This window comes from Magallana gigas, chromosome 7, assembly GCF_963853765.1.
Source record: "Magallana gigas chromosome 7, xbMagGiga1.1, whole genome shotgun sequence".
In the NCBI taxonomy this organism is placed as follows: domain Eukaryota; kingdom Metazoa; phylum Mollusca; class Bivalvia; order Ostreida; family Ostreidae; genus Magallana; species Magallana gigas.
Window position 1 is genome coordinate 10,441,269 of NC_088859.1, and position 20,367 is coordinate 10,461,635.

Consider the following 20,367-nt stretch of genomic DNA (forward strand, 5'->3'; position numbering starts at 1 on the left):
AGTTATATCATCTTTCTTTGTTGATTCAATTTTCAATCTTTAAAAAAACATTTTAAATGTTTGATTTCTCATTAACATTTTCAATCACAGGGGAGATGACTAACTTTTGTTTGAATCTTGTTTTCTAACCATCAAATACCGAATTTTACACTACCTAAAATTCTTACATGCGTATTACAATCTTGTTGATACTTTTTTAAGTATGCAATAATGATATGTAAACTTGTCATCTCTCTATACATCAGGTTGGTATAAACCTCTGAAACAGGAAATCGAATGTATAACTTTTTATTCAGTTACAATTTTAACATTTTGTGCTTTCACATATGTAACCCAATTTCTGTGTCCCAAAAGGAGAGACATACCCCCACTGGTACGTGCCCTGCATGATAAAGGCGTAATTAGTGACATCTTGAGCATTCCAGGAAAACCTTTTGGCACCTGGAAAATTTTGATAGGTCATCGGTGACTCGTCCAACCACCTCCAACTGCCTTGGCTATACTTGCCCCCAATGTACCATCCATCAGCAAGAAATCCGGCTTAAGGATATTAAAATTAAGAATTGTTGCATTTAAAAAAATCAGTATTTGTTGGATTAAAACCATATATATATATATATATATATATATATATATATATATATATATATATATATATATATATATATATATATATATATATATATATATAATTATTTTGATTTTACTCACGGTTCTCTCTCCTAAGGAATGTTCGTAAGAAGCCGTCCTCTGCCCCGTGGTTTACCTTTACCAGATGCATTCCTATTCTTTCACATTCCTTCTTGGCATTCTTCCAGGATTTAAAAGCATGCTTTTTGATAACATATTTTTGGCAATATTGTCTAGCAATAACCATATCTGATGGAAAAAGTAACAACCTCAATTCCCATTAAATTACAATTGTCTTTATTCATTTTAAAAACAAATTAAGACATTTTTTGAAAAAGAAGTACCAATATTCCAATAATAAAACTCAAGTAGTATCTTTAAATATTTTTATCTCTAGTAATATGCTTTTCTGACAATTGTAGACCGAAGAGTATTGTTCTTTAAAGCGACATGGTCAGGATTTTGGTCAAATTTTATTTTTCTGTTTTCATTATTTACAATGTTGAAGAATGCATTTCAAATGATCAAATAAAATTTAGGCGCCAGTCGATGAGTTTTTGAAAAAATCTTTTTCAAGCAGATTGTCTATCTTCTTATTCGTTTTAAGCATTAATAAACAGTTCCTAACGATTAACCGATTCATTTGAGGTCTAAAACTGGAATTTTCACTTCAACATTCAAAAAGTAAACAAAAGCTTTAATTTGTTTTACATAGCGAATAATTGTAAGCTCTGTAACACACTTATAACTCAACAAATGACACTCAAATTTTAGTTGCCGATTAAAATGCCTTACTGAAGCATTGTAAACATAAAAATCGAAGAACAATTTTGAACCAAACTCGTGACCATCCCCCTTTAAACAATGCTTTTAAAATATACAATGATTAATAGACTCAATAATGAAAGTGGTCTTACCAAAAACAGAAACCAATAAAATCGCCAGACACAAATAATTTTTCATACTCGTATACTGTACAAACTGAAATTTAAAAAATATGAAATAACCGATTTAAGAATATAAATTGGTAGAACCTTGATTTCGTTTCCGACTTCGCTTAATGTAAGGCTCAAGGCATGCTTTATTCTAATAATTCATAATATGAAGAAAAACTCTTCTGATGTTTTATTAACAATTCAGACACGGAGTTCAATTAATTAGATATAAACTTTGATACTTACAGTACTACTATCTGATATTATATATGATTTAAACCACAGTTCTGTCAAATAGTTCCATGACCAGTCTCTTTTATACACACCAATTTTCACAGTACCCAAAATACATCATAGTTTATGTTATTTATCAATTTGACCTTATGTTTTTAAATTAGGACACGAAATTCATCATTATCAATGATATGTATTAATTGACCTTGCATTTCAAAACTAGAGAAAATCAGTAATTCGAACGAATTAAATGTTTAACTTTAAATGAAGTCAAGTTCACCAAATCACATTTATCTAATTAATATGAAGGATGCAACCTCACCAATTTGTTAATAGGTTTTATGAATAACCAATTCCTGGAATAAATGAATTTTTGCATTCTCTTTTGTTGATAAGTTTCAAACATCTGTTTCCAGCTTTTTTGTTACACAAAATAATTGATTATTGAATGTAAATTGTGAAAATAGTGATTTACATATATTCAAATATAAAATCTACAAAAACATTTTCTTTAATTTGAATAGCATTACTTATAATATTATATCATATCATTATATGAAACGAACATTTTTATTTGTTTTGCCTCAGGGTAACTGATCTCCATTTTATTATCAGGTAGTTAAGATCAATGTATTGGACCTGGCCTGATCTTGTTGTGACCTGGTATCTTGACCTTTGCTTAATATTACGAACTCTCCGGTTGAATTGAAACCAACCTAGAGCATTCGGATCGTTTTTGCTTGCCGACGAAAATAGTGTTTTTTCTTCAATGGAAGAAAAATATGTAAAAATAACATTGTCTTCAAATTGCTTGATATTCTAAACAGTCTTTAGAACAAAATAAACAGCAAATCTACCGTAAATACAACCTGTCGTATTACTAATCCAAACACAAATACCACATCGTCTCTGGTTCTTTTTTCATCGACCGTTTTGACCATTTAAAGTGGGGTTTTTTTTCTTTAGAAAGTACGCTGAGGACTTGAAGACTAATTGGTATTAATTTAAAAAAACAATGTTGTCAATCATACTAAGCAAGTGCAGTAATATAGCAATTTGATGTTCCTGGAATAAATGAATTTTTGCATTCTCTTTTGTTGATAAGTTTCAAACATCTGTTTCCAGCTTTTTTGTTACACAAAATAATTGATTATTGAATGTAAATTGTGAAAATAGTGATTTACATATATTCAAATATAAAATCTACAAAAACATTTTCTTTAATTTGAATAGCATTACTTATAATATTATATCATATCATTATATGAAACGAACATTTTTATTTGTTTTGCCTCAGGGTAACTGATCTCCATTTTATTATCAGGTAGTTAAGATCAATGTATTGGACCTGGCCTGATCTTGTTGTGACCTGGTATCTTGACCTTTGCTTAATATTACGAACTCTCCGGTTTAATTGAAACCAACCTAGAGCATTCGGATCGTTTTTGCTTGCCGACGAAAATAGTGTTTTTTCTTCAATGGAAGAAAAATATGTAAAAATAACATTGTCTTCAAATTGCTTGATATTCTAAACAGTCTTTAGAACAAAATAAACAGCAAATCTACCGTAAATACAACCTGTCGTATTACTAATCCAAACACAAATACCACATCGTCTCTGGTTCTTTTTTCATCGACCGTTTTGACCATTTAAAGTGGGGTTTTTTTTCTTTAGAAAGTACGCTGAGGACTTGAAGACTAATTGGTATTAATTTAAAAAAACAATGTTGTCAATCATACTAAGCAAGTGCAGTAATATAGCAATTTGATGTTCCTGGAATAAATGAATTTTTGCATTCTCTTTTGTTGATAAGTTTCAAACATCTGTTTCCAGCTTTTTTGTTACACAAAATAATTGATTATTGAATGTAAATTGTGAAAATAGTGATTTACATATATTCAAATATAAAATCTACAAAAACATTTTCTTTAATTTGAATAGCATTACTTATAATATTATATCATATCATTATATGAAACGAACATTTTTATTTGTTTTGCCTCAGGGTAACTGATCTCCATTTTATTATCAGGTAGTTAAGATCAATGTATTGGACCTGGCCTGATCTTGTTGTGACCTGGTATCTTGACCTTTGCTTAATATTACGAACTCTCCGGTTTAATTGAAACCAACCTAGAGCATTCGGATCGTTTTTGCTTGCCGACGAAAATAGTGTTTTTTCTTCAATGGAAGAAAAATATGTAAAAATAACATTGTCTTCAAATTGCTTGATATTCTAAACAGTCTTTAGAACAAAATAAACAGCAAATCTACCGTAAATACAACCTGTCGTATTACTAATCCAAACACAAATACCACATCGTCTCTGGTTCTTTTTTCATCGACCGTTTTGACCATTTAAAGTGGGGTTTTTTTCTTTAGAAAGTACGCTGAGGACTTGAAGACTAATTGGTATTAATTTAAAAAAACAATGTTGTCAATCATACTAAGCAAGTGCAGTAATATAGCAATTTGATGTTTTGACATTCCATCATTTGTTTTAATCGGTATTGTTTTATTTTATGCTTTATACAAAAGGCATATCAGTTACAAAATTTCACAATTGTTCGTTATTTTCAAATTAATCTATCAAACACAGTAAACACGTAAAAATGTTGTTAGGTGTAAGCTAAATTAGTTGCTTTTCCTGGTTACAATAAACTTGTGTTTTAGCCGGGCTCTGCTGAAAAAAAGCTGAGTCCTGGCCGTATGCAGGCAAATCGCCAATGTTACTATAAATAGCACAACTTTAAATTTACTAATAACGTGTTTTTAAAAAAAAAAGGCAATGCATTTTGGACACTTACACTGCGCATGAATTTCCATGAACTACTTTGCTGCGCGTTGAAAAAATGGGATTTGAATATATAACGCTTGTTGCAAAATTCAAGGAAGCAACTGTTGAACTTTTTTCTACTAGACAGACATACTTTTGTTTATAGCCGCTGACAAAATTTGGTCGCTCTCTGACGCTTTGCCGACATTAAAAGCAGGAGAGAGAGAGAGAGAGAGAGAGAGAGAGAGAGAGAGAGAGAGAGATTTCAGTCTTTACTACACAATATGCATAAAGACAACCCAAAAGAGCCCGGCTTTCAGTACTTCAGTAATTAAATTCTTCATAGTCAGTCGACAGCTGTGCACGAATTAGACACAGTTATGATACAATGTGCATTGTTTTATAAATTACCTATCACTTAATGTGTATGAACATCTGGTGGTTTTCTCCAAATTTCTTTCTCTGTCCAATGATTCTGTTGCTATCACATTTTGCTTTATGTTTGGGAAATCAAAGATATAACATTCATTCAAATAAAAAATAAAAATATAATATTAAAATACTGTGCAAGCTGTTCTGAGTACTTCTGAATGGCAAACGATACCAGTATTTGTCATCCAGGAACTCTGTATGAAAAAATCGGTTTTGTTACTCTGAGATTTTTGTTTTTGTTTTGGTAAAACAAATACCATTTCAATGATGAAATCTGAGATTGTTTCCAACCGTCGATTTTAATCATACTTAATTGACAGATATTCTAATTTTCTTTAAAATTGTCAAAAAAAGTGGCAGAAACAATATTTTAGATCAAACATCTGTAGTGAACATATCAGTTTGTGTGCGCAACAGCTTTATTATTTAGAGTAACGTATTAATTGAGTTAAAATTGGCTGTTTTTGTTTACTGGTTTTCTTATTAACCTAGTAACGGATTAAAGAAATTCAAAGGTAGACTGAATTGTTATGCAAAGGGAAACTATTCTACTTATAATCACCGACATGTATGACACAATTAACAAATATGAGCTGAACATAGTTTTACGGTCGATAATCTAGGTTTATTGGCTGTTACCTATAGTTTACAAGACGTAAACTACAGAAAAAGACGTTATTTCACATATTTAAATGATATTATTCACGTGATAATGTTTGTTTCAGAAGTAAAAATATATTTAGCACTAAAACGATTATTTCCAATTCCAAAGCAGAGTTTACCATTTGTAAACTACGGTTCAAAATTTGAAACTATGACACTTGCTTTCTGATAAATGTAGTTTCACAATTTATGAAATAATGACTTACAAGTTACCGAATGTAAATAATAGTTAATTAAATTAACATATGAGGTTTGTCTTAAATGACATGGACACACGTCATTTCCTTCTTAAAAACGATGTAATTTTTATAACAGTAGTATGATATTTTTTGCGTAACAAATGCACAATTGAAATAGAACAAAAATGTACACTGCCATTATTTTGAAATGTTTTAATTCAGGTTCAACAGCGGGTACTTTCACAAATATAACCCATTCTTTGGGTCCCAAAAGGAGATACGTATCCCCATTGATAACCTCTCTTCATAATGAAGGCGTAGTTGGTTACTTCTTGAGCCCTCGCATTAAACCGGTTACTTCCTGGAAAGTTTTGATAGACCATTGGTGATCCATCCGACCAAGTCCATCGGCCATTGCTATATTTACCACCAATGAACCATCCATCAGCATTATATCCAGCTAAAATTAATACATTTTTTAAAGTAGCATCTTAAAGATGTACAGACATTCTATTTACAATTTTTAAATCACTTTCAACTTTTTATCTGGACGCTGGCAAACATTTTTGGGAGCTGATTTCAATCAGTTACTTTGGTAAACGAAATTGAAATAGTATTTAGACTTAAGCACAAATCATCCCCGCTGACAAAACAATAGTTAAATTCGATGTCATGTATTCATTGCTGTTCAAGGGAGTTTATTCATGAATACTTTGAAAATTATCAGATTATAAATGGTACAACCAATTAAGATAGTTTCTTTGCTGTCCTTTGTGATCCTACGCCAGAGTTAAACATGACTGGTTCGCCGTCATTAATTACAAAGCGCCGTTTTTACAGCGGTAGTGTTTAGAATCAAGGGCACACTATCCGATCAAATGATAGATCCAGTTTAAAATTGCTTGAATGCACTTTTTAATATTTGGATTCCTGATACATAGCCCATCGTAGAGTTTGATGGCGTAAATTCGATCTTTAAATATTATACAACATCATTTATATGAAGGAATTCTTGTCAAAAGACCACAATAGTTTATGTAAGAAAAGAAATGCCCGTACAATGTAATTATTCTAATACAGCTAAAGAAATATTTTTCATGCGAATTTACGTATTGTTTAATTTCAAATACATAAAAAGATATTAATTCCTGTCAGGGCCTCAGTTCTTGGATTTAATATAACCTTTGCAGTATTTTATGTACATATCTTTTGCAAATATTTAAATTTACATTTCTAATTGAAATGCATTGAAAATCAAATATCAAAATTTAAAGGTAATCTTTAATGACTCACGGTTTTCTCTCTCTAAGAAGGATCGCAAGAAGGCGTCCTCTTCCATGTTGTCAATTTTCACCAGCGACATGCCTTTCCTTTCACATTGAAACTTTGCATCCTCCCAGTTACTCACTCTCCTGTTTTGACGTTTGATGAGGTAGTTTTGACAATACTTCCTACCAGATACCATCGCTGTTAAAATGTGATGATATAAATAACGGCAATGTTATATGCTACATGTACATAAGCAAAATTAAAAGCATTTGATCTTTCAAAAAGAAAGTGTAACAAATTTGTCTTTTGATATCATAGAAAAACATGTATTTTCTAGCAATGGTTTATTGTCGTCAAAAAAATGACTTATTTCCCATTGCGAATCTAATTAATCTAATTAATCTAAGTTAAAATGTGATAATATAAATAACGGCAATGTTATATGCTACATGTACATAAGCAAAATTAAAAGCATTTGATCTTTCAAAAAGAAAGTGTAACAAATTTGTCTTTTGATATCATAGAAAAACATGTATTTTCTAGCAATGGTTTATTGTCGTCCAAAACATGACTTATTTCCCATTGCGAATCTAATGTTGATTTTATAGCTGTTTAAAAGAAGATGGAAAACTGCAGCTATACAAAAAAATTGATGCAGGCTTGATTGCCCGAATTTTTTTTAAACTGTCTCATTTGAGTGAATCTTTAAAAAGGATCATAAAAACGATTTTTTCTCCGAATGTTCCTGATGAATGTCGGCGCTTTTCTGTTTAATGATTGAACTTTAAAGTTTCTTCATAAACATGGTTAAAAATCGTTCCAGATAATGGCAAACTAAATATTTTGGGGTATTTTCATTTAGCTAATAGTACCAAAAATTGTGTATAGAAAGAAATCAGAGAAGTATGATTGGAAGCTACTACATGTACAATATAGTACACTTGATAAAAAGTGCATCCGAATACCATCGTTTTGTTTAAGCGTGTTTCCTTTACATTTGAAAATCTATATAAAAATTGTTTTTGATGTTAAATCTGCTTGGTCCAATTTTACATCAAATTTTGTGAACGCTTTTAAACGGTGGTTATACTAAGTATGTGAATAATAGAAAACATTGCAGTAGTTGTCCCAGTCTGTTTAGCCATATTTCAAGGGACAAATGATTAGCAAATTTTGTTTTAAAATCAAACGACACAAAAGGGTACTCCGTTATATAGCCTCATAATGCCCCTCACGTCAAGGCGGCTTTGATTATATTACGACTTCGACATCGCTATAAAAAGAGGTCATACTGTTTTGAAAAACAAAAATAAACCTGTGTATTTTGTTCACTAATATTTCTGGTTTGCTTTGTTTACAATTGATGCAGAACATGCAGGTTGAATAAACCTAATTATTCGGGGGACGAAACCAAACGGTACCCTTTTCTAAACATTTCCATGATGCAGTTTGCTTTGCTGTTGTTATTTGCCCATGATCTTATCTTATTTACTTTATATATTTCTAACTTTGAAAGGAAGCCGATCCTACTGTTGTAAAAAGGCGAAAGTCTAACTTTCTAAGATAATTGGTTTGTAAACACGACCCGTTTTTTATCCAGTTTATTTTGTTTACAATGTTTTTTGATATTATTACTTTTTAGATTAGAGGCGTCTCATATCACTGCTTTGATATTAACATACAAGTTGCTGTCCTTTAAAAAAGGACTACAATACGTGGACCATATGCATGTGTTTCCAACGAAAACATGATAAAATTATCAGAGATTCCACCCACTCTAGCCTCCTGCTTTTAACCACTAAATGTGTACGTTGTTTACGTATATATACATGTATGTATAGCCCTGACTTTTTATCTCAGAATTAAAAGGCTTCATACTTCCTAAATAATCATGATCTATCTATTAATGAAGTTTGCATTTATAGTATCAGGCATTCGGTGAATTCTACCATTTGCTCACACATTACGATTCGCACTACTTCGTTAACTATGCAGGAACAGCTCTGTGTAAATTAAAAATTTCATATTTTAATGCATTTTTCTTGAGATTTAAACTTTTATACGGTGACATAATTATTCAATCATACTTAAATGCATAAAAAGTTTTAATCGGTAAGTACTCTAGCCTCGCCTACTATAAAGGTAAAGTTAAGTTGCATGTGTATTCGGAAAACAACAATACATTGCAAATTATGCTTTTTGATGCATGTTGAAGTTTCGGCATAACATTAACTTATTACATAATACTGACAGTTCATATCACATGCCGGCATTTCTTTAAAAGGAATACTTTGTTTCTGTACTGTTTACCGACAACTTTACAATTACAGCGCCTTTGAACATATGGCACGGAATCCCGATCCCGATTCAGATAAACGTGTGCTAGCCTGGTTCCCTGAGCTACCCATTACGCACAGGCACCAGGCTAGCTCATGCGCAGGTTGCATTTTCCCCATAGCATCCTGTTTAACCTCGCTTATATATTTTCTGCGTGGACCTCAGGGTCCACGCAATAAAACATTCTAATTGATTTCATTGAAAGCATTTACAGAAATAGGAATCATTTCCCATTTTTAGTTTAAGAAGCTATCAGACTGAAAAATAAATCAACATAATACATTTTAAAATGTACTTTGTTATCTATGTTTCTGTTTTAAAAACTCAAAAAACTTGTAACATACCTGCACAAAGGATCGACAGTAATACCACGCACAAAAACTTCTGCATTTCAATCTAAAATATAAAAGAAATTTCAATCCCACTGCAATAAGTTCTCAGCAAATGCTTTTAAGTCCCCTACCGGTTTTCACCGAAGGGGACTATAGCTTTCCTCTGCATCCGTCAGTCCGTCTGTCCGTCTGTTTGTCCGTCCGTCTGTCCGTCCGTCTGTCTGTCCCACTTCAGTTTTCCAGACTTTTTTTCTTTATGCGTTTGAGAAATAGTATGAAATTTGCTGAACAGCTTCAAAATGTCAAACTACAGATCAAGTTTACAGTTTTGTAGCGTCTGGTTGACATATTATCGAGAAAATTATTTTTTTTAGATTCCAATTTTTTAATGTTCGGGTTCGATATTCTGCATAACAGTGCACTGTTTTCACAATTTCCACAAACCGGTAGGGGACGTGTATTGCTTATGCAATACTCTCAGAATGCTTGTTAATTTTGCGTAAATTTATGACACATTGCGTTTCGCAAAAAAGGCATTTTAATCTAAAAATTGAATGAAAAAAATCTTTATAAAAACAAATCAATAGAATTCTATTTTGCAAAAAGTACCAAATTTACTTACAATTTTGACCTTCCTTATCAGCAATACAACTAAATACATATTTGACCAGTGTAAATTTATATAGCTACGAGTGTCATACAAATCTGGTCGTCCTTATTAATTAATTGGGGTTTATTACCCCGATTTGTCCTGCATATAAACGAGTTTCAATTAGTATTCCAACAATTAGTATAAATGTAGTCATTAATCTTTTTTGAATAATTTTGCCTCAAATTATGTAGGCAAAATCACTTTTCATTCATTACTTTGTATCTGCTACATTACATGTAGCATAGGATTGGGGAAAAAACACTTGCTGTGATTTTTTATAATACATCCTGATGGCAAATGTTACAAACACAAAAAAATCAGCATGCAAGCAGCGACATTTAGTTACATCATAATTAACTGTAGAAAAACGTGTTATCAATTCAATAGATGTTTCGGACTCTTTTACATATACAGAATTTCCATTGCTCGAATAAGATCCCTCGCCCTTCCTAGTTTTCAATTATGTATTGTATCGTTATATGACAAAAACATAGCTTAATTCGGTTTCATCCATATTAGCAATATCTTTAAAGTGTTCATTTCACTTGGTCCATTTGACCCATTTCTGTTTTTCATAAAAATAGTCTAGATCAGGTGAAACGCAGAAGTTAGCTTAAAGTGAATCTCTGCACAAAATGAGTATTGGGGATTTTTGTTGCATGCACTTGTTACTTATACTAGGCACAGTATTCAACAATAATAAACCTCAAAATACAATACTCTATTTTTTAGAGAATTTTAAAGATATCAGTCTGGTTCCAGATAACCCCTTTTTTGTCAAATATATTAAAATTTCTGTCAAAAAATTCTTATGAAAGTGAAATGTTATAAAGTTTAGAACTGAAAAACAAAATAACCATGGATGAAGTTTGTATGATTTTTATTGGAATCCACATTAATATGTAAATAAAATATAAAGAATTTCTTTTAAGGCAAACAGCATGACAAAATCCCACAAAAATCTGAAAATATAAACAATATTCGGTAGTGAATAAGAGAAAGAGAAGGAATTTAACTACACTGAAAAATTAAAAGAAATACTAATTCATTGCAAACATCTTGGTATGAACGATCCTGTATAAGATTTGTCTTTCTTTAGTTTGTATGGTCTCAAATATCTTGGGTCCAATTTTATAATTGATAAAATAACGAAGTAAATATTAAAATTATGAAAGGAACAAGCTTATGCTACATGTTACTATGTTGATATAATTAAGGTTAGTAGTACTAATCTTGATAATGTTTGAATCTGAAAAATTATATTTTTTATGGATGCGTTACATATATATTAAATTCTATTTCTTTAAAACAAAATGTTAGTAGTTAAATTGTCTTTAACTTTTATATACAATAGCAATTACATGTATAAACAACAACCATACGGTTATAAATACAAACATTAGATGTTTATAGTGATACATATGAACGTGTGGTAATATAAACATGCTCTTTTTCAATTTTCTGTCGTACTCTCATTTGGCTTGCAAATCCGTCCTTGCATTGTTATTGCTACCTCGCTATATCTATTTTCATTAAATATATTAGTTTAATGTCTTACTTTCAATGCAAGTCTTTTACTAATATTTTACATTTGAGGAGTTAGGATCAATTCAAGAGATCGTACTACGTTACTTTAGTTTTATATTCATCATACATATATGTATATAGTTAAAGTGAAAATATTATATCAGCTTACCTTTATCAATAATCCGTCACATATGCATGATCGTCTGTTGCAGATGACATGACAAAAATGTATTGCCAATGGCAGGGAAACAGTATATTTATGTAGATTTCACGCTTTCCGTACAAAACAGCTGATAATTAATGTTATTTGAAAGCCTTGACCACGAAGAAAATTGATGTGTTTTCTTAGCGTTCTGGTTATTTCATTTCTATATCACTTCCCTTGTTACAAGAGTTGAATTAAACGGTGTATAGTTTATTTGTACCACGACATAATGTTGTAAATCCTAAACAAAATGGCGTTTCAAACGGATGTCAGATATGCTGTGACGATGTAGCCTTCCACTTTAAATCAAACATTTTTGTGCACTTGGTTTATAGTTTCTGGTATGTCACTACTTTGTTCTTTTTTATAGAACATTGATTGATATTTTTGATTAGAATTATATCAAACGAAAGTTTGTTCCCTCATTAAATTAAAACAATGCTGAAACTGATTCTTGTACAATGATTACACAACAAAGTTGTAAATTATCAACTTTTGTGTTATATAACCACAAAAGTTATTTTGACTAAAGAATATTGTTGATTAACATTTGAATATGATTAGGTTAGTATTGATCAAGAAGTGATGACAGGATATTTTATTTCATACATAATATACACATTTTAATTGCATTTCTAAAAACAAGTTGCATCCTACATGTATGTTATGTGTTCTGGTGAAAAAAAACTAAATGCAGGAAAGCACGAAAAGTTAACTTGACCTTATATACGTATTGAGTACCCTCAATTATAACAATCAAAATTGAAATCCAATATGACGGTAATCAGAATTGAAAAAGGACATATTTTCATTCATGACTTTATAATAGCTTTGACAGTAAGAAAATTTGGTTTGTAATTATCGAAATGAGCATACAAAGTCTGCAAAATTGCACAGTATCCGCCGTTTTAAAACAATAACAATTATATTGATCATATCGCCCTTACAACAAGAATAACATTTATTTTAATCATTTTGCCCGTACAACAAGAATAACACTTATATTAATCATTTTGCCCGTACAACAAGAATAATACTTATATTAATCATTTTGCCCGTACAACAAGAAATAACACTTATATTAATCATTTTGCCCGTACATCAAAAATAACACTTATATTAATCATTTTGCCCGTACAACAAGAATAACACTTATATTGATCATTTTGTCCCTACAACAAGAATAACACTTATATTAATCATTTTGCTCCTTCAGCAACACTTATATTAATCATTTTGCAAGTACAACAAGAATACTTACTTACTTACTTAGGCCTCTTCATGCCAGGTGGCACATAAGGCAGCCACACAGTCTCTCCACCCAGTCCGATTCTTTGCTTTTGCCACCACTGTTTTCCATGTTAGCTCTATCTTTTTCAACTCACTCTCTGCTGTTCTTCGCCATGTTGTTTTAGGCCTACCCCTTTTCCTTTTCCCATCAGCTGTCCAGAAGATGCTTTCTCTGGTAATGTCGTGCTGGTCTTTTCTGAGCACATGGCCGATCCATCTCCACTTCCTTCTAGCGATTTCCACGGATATGTCTTCTTGACCTGCCATATCTCTGAGTTCGTTATTAGATATTACTTTTGGCCATCTGATCTTGAATATGGACCGTAAGCATCGGTTTACGAATACTCTCAGTTTCTTTGTGAGGTCTTTCCGGAGCTTCCAGCATTCTGAGCCATATAGCAATAATGATTTTACATTGCTGTTGAAAATCCTGAGTTTTGTTCTTGTGGTCATATAGGAGGATGTCCATACTGGTTTTAAGATGGCAAACACATGACGGGCTTTATTAATTCTTGATGTAATATCCTCGTCCGTACCTCCTGATGTTGTTATAATGCTGCCCAGGTATGTAAAGGTGTCTACATCTTCCAAAGGCTCTCCATTTACTTGTACGGAGTTCTTGTTCCGTGCATTTATTCTCATTATTTTGGTCTTCTTTAAATTGATGTTAAGTCCTAGGCTTGTAGATGTTGTGTGCAGTTTGGTTGTTTTTTCCTGAATATGCTGATGAGTGGAAGAGATAAGGCATAGGTCATCGGCATAATCTAGGTCATCCAGTTTGTTTCCCATATTCCATCTAATGCCGTTATTCTGGTCTCTGGTGGATTCTCTCATGACCCAGTCTATGGCCACTAAAAAGAGTAGAGGTGATAGCATACAGCCTTGTTTCAGCCCTGATGTTACTGGGAACCACTCGGTTTGGCCTTTGTCAACCATCACACTACACTGAAATCCTTCATGTAGTATTCTAATGATGTTAATGATCTTCAGTGGTAGTCCGTACAGTCTTAGGAGTTTCCATAAACTTTCCCGATGTACACTGTCGAAGGCCTTCTCGAAGTCAACAAAGTTGAGGTATAAAGAGGACTGCCACTCTATTGACTGTTCTATGATGTTTCGTAATACAAAGATTTGGTCACAGCATGATCTACCTGGTCTGAATCCTGCTTGCTCCTTTCTAAGTTGTGCATCAACTTGGTGTTTTACTCTGTCCAAGAGAACTCTGGTAAAAACTTTACTTATTGTTGGTAAAAGTGTGATTCCCCTCCAGTTGTTGCATTCTGTTTTATCTCCTTTTTTTGGAAGTTTTATAATAATTCCACTTTTTCAATCTGATGGTATCTTGGTGGTTCTCCAAATATCTTGGAAAAGGTTGTGCATAACAATAGATGTTGCTTCAATGTCTGCTTTTAGTAATTCTGCTGGGATGTCATCTACTCCTGCAGCCTTGTTGTCTTTCATTTTCCTGATTGCTTTCTGTATTTCCATTAGGCTTATTTCCACCACACTAATGTCAAGTTCTGTTACATTTTCGTTGTCAATGTCTGGTGGTTGGCATGGGTCTCCTCTGTTCAAAACTGATCTAAAATGTTCTGCCCACCTTTTCATGATGTCGCTGTCCTTGGAAAGAATGTTGCCATGATGGTCTTTCACAACACTTGAATTGTTGGTAAATTTTCCAGACATCATTTTTGTAATTTTATAGAGTTCTTGGATATTTCCAGTCCTTGCTGCTTCCTCAGCTCTACAGGCACTGTAAAAAAAAAAAACCACAACAAGAATAACACGTATATTAATCATTTTGCCCGTACATCAAGAATAACACGTATATTGATCATTGCCCTTACAAAAAGAATAATACTTATATTAATCATTTTGCCCGTACGACAAAAATAACACTTCTATTAATCATTTTGCCCTTACAACAAAAATAACACTTATATTAATCATTTTGCTCGTACAACAAGAATAACACGTATATTGATCATTGCCCTTAAAACAAGAATAATACATATATTAATCATTTTGCCCTTACAACAAAAATAACACTTATATTAATCATTTTGCCCTTACAAAAACAAATCACTTATATTAATCATATTGCCCGTACAACAAGAAAATCTATGAGGGCGGAATGGTCGTTGCCATTTTCAGTCTGTATACACCTCATGTAGACAATGATCGCGTTATAAATAGGTAGAAAATTGTTCAAATTGAAAAAAAAACTAAATTGATTTTTTTTAATAGAGAGTTTATGACCGAAAATATTATTTAAATGTTTAAGGTATATCTGACAGATTTTTTGTTGACATCTATCATCCTTAAGCCAATAAAAGAAATATTTTTGCATATTATCTGTTTCAGAGCATCCTCAATGTACATGTATATTGTAAAGTAATTGCCTCATCAGTTCGAAAGAAGAATATATTTCAAGGAAATTTAATTGTAAAATTGTATTCTAATGTAAACTACAGATTAAAAATTCATTGAAGATATTATCTATTCCTGTCAAACTGAACTTCTAATGAATACAAATGTACATATTGTAATTTATAAAATGTACTTCAAAACAATAAAACAAGAACTGTGCAATGTCGATATTGTATTACGATTTAATTTAAGTTCAACAGCGAGTACTTTCACAAATATAACCCATTCTTTGGGTCCCAAGAGGAGACACGTATCCCCATTCATAACCTCTCTTCATGATGAAGGCGTAGTTGGTTACTCCTTGAGCCATGGAAGTAAATCCGTTGCCTCCAGGGAAATTCTGATAGATCATTGGTGATCCATCCGACCAAGTCCATCGGCCATTGCTATATTTACCACCAATGAACCATCCATCGGAGTTATATCCAGCTGAAATTTAAATTCATTGCAATTTTAATTACATCAAATGCATACATTTTTTACATCTCTTAATTATAAAAGCACTTTTAATATTGTACCTACATGTAGACATTGGCAATCATTTGATTTTAAAATCCCTTTTGATACAGATAAATTTTTATGGACACATTTTAATTTTAAAAAGATTGGTAATAAAACACAACTCACGGTTTTCTCTATCTACGAATGTTCGGAGGAAGGCGTCTTCTGCCATGTTGTCAACTTTCAACAGCGACATGCCTTTCCTTCTACATTCATTGTATGCATCCTCCCAGGTCCTCACTCTTGGGTTTTGATGTAGGATTTCGTACCTTTGGCAGTACCTGTATCCAGATGTCATTGCTGTGCATAAAATGTAAGTCGTTATTGATATATGTAGCTTTAAACAAGTATAAATTTAGGCACCTTCGAATGTAAATGGTCTTCCATGACAAGCATTAAACTTTCTTAATTGATATTACACATATATTTACTCGATGAGTCATTAGGGCAATAATTAGTTCTCAGAACATATAGAACGTTGTTCTTTTTTATAGCTATATTAGAGGAATACAGAACAGTGCATATTTAAATGGGAAATATTTATGGGCAAATTATAGACTTGACAATCTGAATTTTCCTTCAAGCTTTAATTCAGTTATAATTCAATTTTTGAGCTATATTTACAGGGAAGATGAAATACATGTTACTTATTCCAAACTATGTCAACAATGATTTTTGTTTATTTATATGCTTGGTTTTGTGATTTAACTTTAGAGTATGTCTAAGATAATATGACGAAAACGTTCGGGAAAACCCTCAAATGAAATAGAATGATGTTTGAATGAATGCTCTATCAGCAAATAACATAAAAACTGTAAAGAAAAAATCACAGAAGTGTCATTTCTTTTACATATTTTATTTCTCCAATCTCAAAGTATACTTTTTTTCTTCAACACTTCTCTAGTTATCATAACTATTCAGATGGAGAGTGTTTGAGAACAAAACAAGTATCAATCTTTCTTATCAATCTTTTAAAGATTTCTGATTACTTCAAATATGAACCATCCCACATATTTAGTCTAGGAAACCAAGTTGAAAATCAACCTTCATTTCTTTCTCAAATAGACATTGATAAGAATGATTATGTTTTAGAAGCATTGGTAAAAAGAGATTGACATACCTACATAAAGGACTGACAGCAACACTAGACACAAAAACCGCTGCATTATGAGCTGAAATAAAAAAGAGATTTCAATCCTATTGCATAGACATCATAGATAAATTATTTCAGAATAAGCCATTCACTTAGTAAAGCTCTTTGAGAAAAACTAACTCTAATACTCACATCAAAAGTCTTCCTCAATTGTTTAACTGAGTCCATATATGATCCTTGTTCATTTATATAGCTAAATGCGACATAAAATTTTGGCCACATTTATTAATAGATAAGGTTTTATCGTCTCGATTTAATAACTAAGCCATTAAATCGATTTTACATTCATAAAAAAAATCTTTTAATTTCTGCACCATATTGTCTGAAACTATCTAAACAAAATGGTTTTATCATTCATATTCATGACATATGGTTGCATCAATAGAAAAAGAAAGGGTTTGAAAAACACTGGAAAAGAATCGTCTTTCATTCACGATTACGATTGTAAAAAAAAATCATATTTCTATGAATTATGGCACATAATTTCAAACAAGCTTAATAGCCATCCAAGTGGGGATTTAGAAAGAAAATATATCATTGAAAATACAAATCTATCTTAAATACGAATTCACAGTCAAATTGCCAAAAACACCCCCTCCCTCGGAAAAACCTTTTTGATCCGCGTATGCTATCCTTTCTTTATTATTGCAGTTAAATAAACATTAACACTGTTTGTTGATACAAAGTACACGCGCTTCGAATTCGTATACTGTTATTTTTTATGCATTTTTGGGTAGCGATATTGGATATGAATATTATGTAATTTGGAGTCTTGTCCGTACTTGATATTATCACAGACATGCAGGTCTTCTGCAACAGCTCGGACCTACAGCCCCTCATTGATAGTCTGAAACAACAACTGCTTGCAGTTCAACAATTAAATGAAGACATCAGTAAAAAGTAGAGGAAATTTGATACTCAATCTGAAGTCAAAAAACTACAAGAACATATGTTAAACAGTTACAAACAGTCAATACCTCATTACAAACAGAGAAATTTGAGACAGCTATAGAAATATCAAAACTTCAATGTAAACTAGAAACAGATAGAATGAAAAGAGAATCCGCCCATACGAAACTAGAGACAAATATTATATCACTCAATGATGATAATGAAAAGTTGCGAGAAAAGCTCTGTCAACAAAAAGGTGAATTTGAAAAGCTGATGACATTAAACTACAAATTGCTAACAGAAAAATGTGATTTCCAATTTGAAGAGAACCTCTCTCTTAAGGTGGCTCTATACACCCACAGTTTATTCCAATTTTCAATAGAAGACCACAAAACATATACTTATCAAATATTAAAATGATGATAGGGATACTATAGGTATTTTTAAAGAATTTTTTAATGTTTTTCGTGTTTTTGTAAAACTTTTTTTCAAAAGACAGCTATTAACGAATTGAAAGAAATTTGTTTGTCATTAAATGGATATTTCCTTCGGACACATAAAAAATATATCACTTCTTAACATTTAAAAATATTATATAATTTTTTTTTAGTATTTCCCCAAAACATACTTTGACATATTTTCTTACTCTGTTGACAAATCATCTGAAAAAGTTGCTTGATGTTATACGAAAATGTATTTTAATTAATGTGACATAAAAAATTGAATGAAAACCATTGCAAATAAACACAAAAAATATTTCAAATTTTATTTGGTATGAAAGTTTCTCAGGTAAGGGTTATCGTTGCTAAGTCCCAAGGCCCAAACACCTTGGGGACTTTTCATTTCTGAGTTGAAGAAAATTTCCTAAATATAATGTTGGAATAATAAATATATACATATTTCATTATAGACTTTGCCCTGTATAAGTGAATATATTCGCTTTAATGCAAAACTAAATCAAATAAATAAAGGGGAATATTGACTAGGCTAATAGGATTTACGTATCCCAACCTAAGAAAAATTCAAAGCAACCCTCTCATCCCCGTTAGGTGTCGATATTAATGTGCAATAAAGTATATTATAATTGAAATATTTTCACCCGTTTAGAATTTTCTTTCACGGTATTCAACCAAAAAATACGTTTTAGAAATTTTTGGAAAGTTAAAAAAATTATTGTTCTCAACGGGAATCGAAATCAAGATCTACTGGTTTGTAGTGAACCCACTAACTCACTGCGCTACGGTGTAACATATCGATGATAGTAAAGAAACTATTTAAAGGATTATATTTGATTTCATTGTTTATTTCCATAAATGATACGACATAATGTGAAGGATCACATACCACTTTACTTGTAAGTAATTAATTTTCCAATTATCAAATTAAATCTATTCATTCAACAAATTTTTCAAAAGAGCGGTTCCCATACAATTCGCCTCAGTTTAATTCAGCCAGTACCTGAATTGCATGCTTCCATATTTACTTTTTTGCGTACTGCGTCATCAAAAAGTGGTGTATAGAGCCACCTTAAAATTTATAACAAGTCCTAAGTCGTACAATGCCAAAAACATTGTACTAAGAGATTATGACGAATTTGCATGAAATTGCGCTCAGGTTACAAACCAGAGCACACATGTGATGCATTAGAAAAGTATATCGATAAGAATAAACTCGAATTAACATCAATGCCAATCAAACGTTTTGAAGACAATCCCACGAAACATGAGAGGAAAGCATTTGTCTCATTAACAAACAATCTTGGGATTGTAATCAAAAAGGCGGACAAAAGCAACACAATTCTTGTAATGGTCAGAGATCAATATATCTCAGAAGGTATAAGACAGCTCGATTTTGCCTATTATGTCTAGATAGAAAAACCTGATTTAGAAGCTGTACATCAGAGCATCCAATCTTAAGTTTTTGAGATGTA

At 31.7% G+C, this 20,367-nt stretch overlaps 1 protein-coding gene and 1 non-coding gene across 4 annotated transcripts; both read right to left on the reverse strand.

The window, feature by feature from the left end:
- Positions 1 to 338: 338 nt before the first annotated feature.
- LOC105332405 (uncharacterized) lies at positions 339 to 1,611 on the reverse strand. Its single transcript, XR_010707804.1, has 3 exons — positions 1,548 to 1,611; positions 712 to 879; positions 339 to 540 (listed from the first exon to the last, which is right to left on the reverse strand). It is a non-coding gene; the product is annotated as an uncharacterized protein (transcript).
- Positions 1,612 to 6,007: 4,396 nt separating this feature from the next.
- LOC117684303 (perlucin-like protein) lies at positions 6,008 to 17,778 on the reverse strand. Of its 3 annotated transcripts, none has more exons than XM_066066593.1 (4): positions 17,679 to 17,778; positions 17,514 to 17,565; positions 16,520 to 16,693; positions 6,059 to 6,310 (listed from the first exon to the last, which is right to left on the reverse strand). In XM_066066593.1, exons 1-4 carry the CDS (start codon positions 17,766 to 17,768, stop codon positions 6,075 to 6,077), a joined length of 552 nt encoding a protein of 183 aa, XP_065922665.1. In that variant the 5' UTR covers positions 17,769 to 17,778; the 3' UTR covers positions 6,059 to 6,074. The 3 variants fall into 3 exon arrangements, with proteins under 3 accessions (XP_034311766.2, XP_065922665.1, XP_034311764.2); XM_034455873.2 differs by lacking the exon at positions 6,059 to 6,310 and adding an exon at positions 16,055 to 16,321; XM_034455875.2 differs by lacking the exons at positions 16,520 to 16,693; positions 17,514 to 17,565; positions 17,679 to 17,778 and adding exons at positions 7,144 to 7,317; positions 9,801 to 9,847 and having other exon boundaries at positions 6,008 to 6,310.
- Positions 17,779 to 20,367: the final 2,589 nt, after the last annotated feature.

Excerpts from the sequence above, each read along its gene's own strand:
- LOC117684303 (XM_066066593.1), bottom strand. The coding sequence starts at position 17,768 with ATGTGGCCAAAATTTTATGTCGCATTTAGCTATATAAATGAACAAGGA. Across the intron at positions 17,566-17,678 it reads AATTGAGGAAGACTTTTGAT|CTCATAATGCAGCGGTTTTT; the intron begins GTGAGTATTAGA and ends TTTTTATTTCAG. Across the intron at positions 16,694-17,513 it reads GCTGTCAGTCCTTTATGTAG|CAATGACATCTGGATACAGG; the intron begins GTATGTCAATCT and ends TTTTATGCACAG.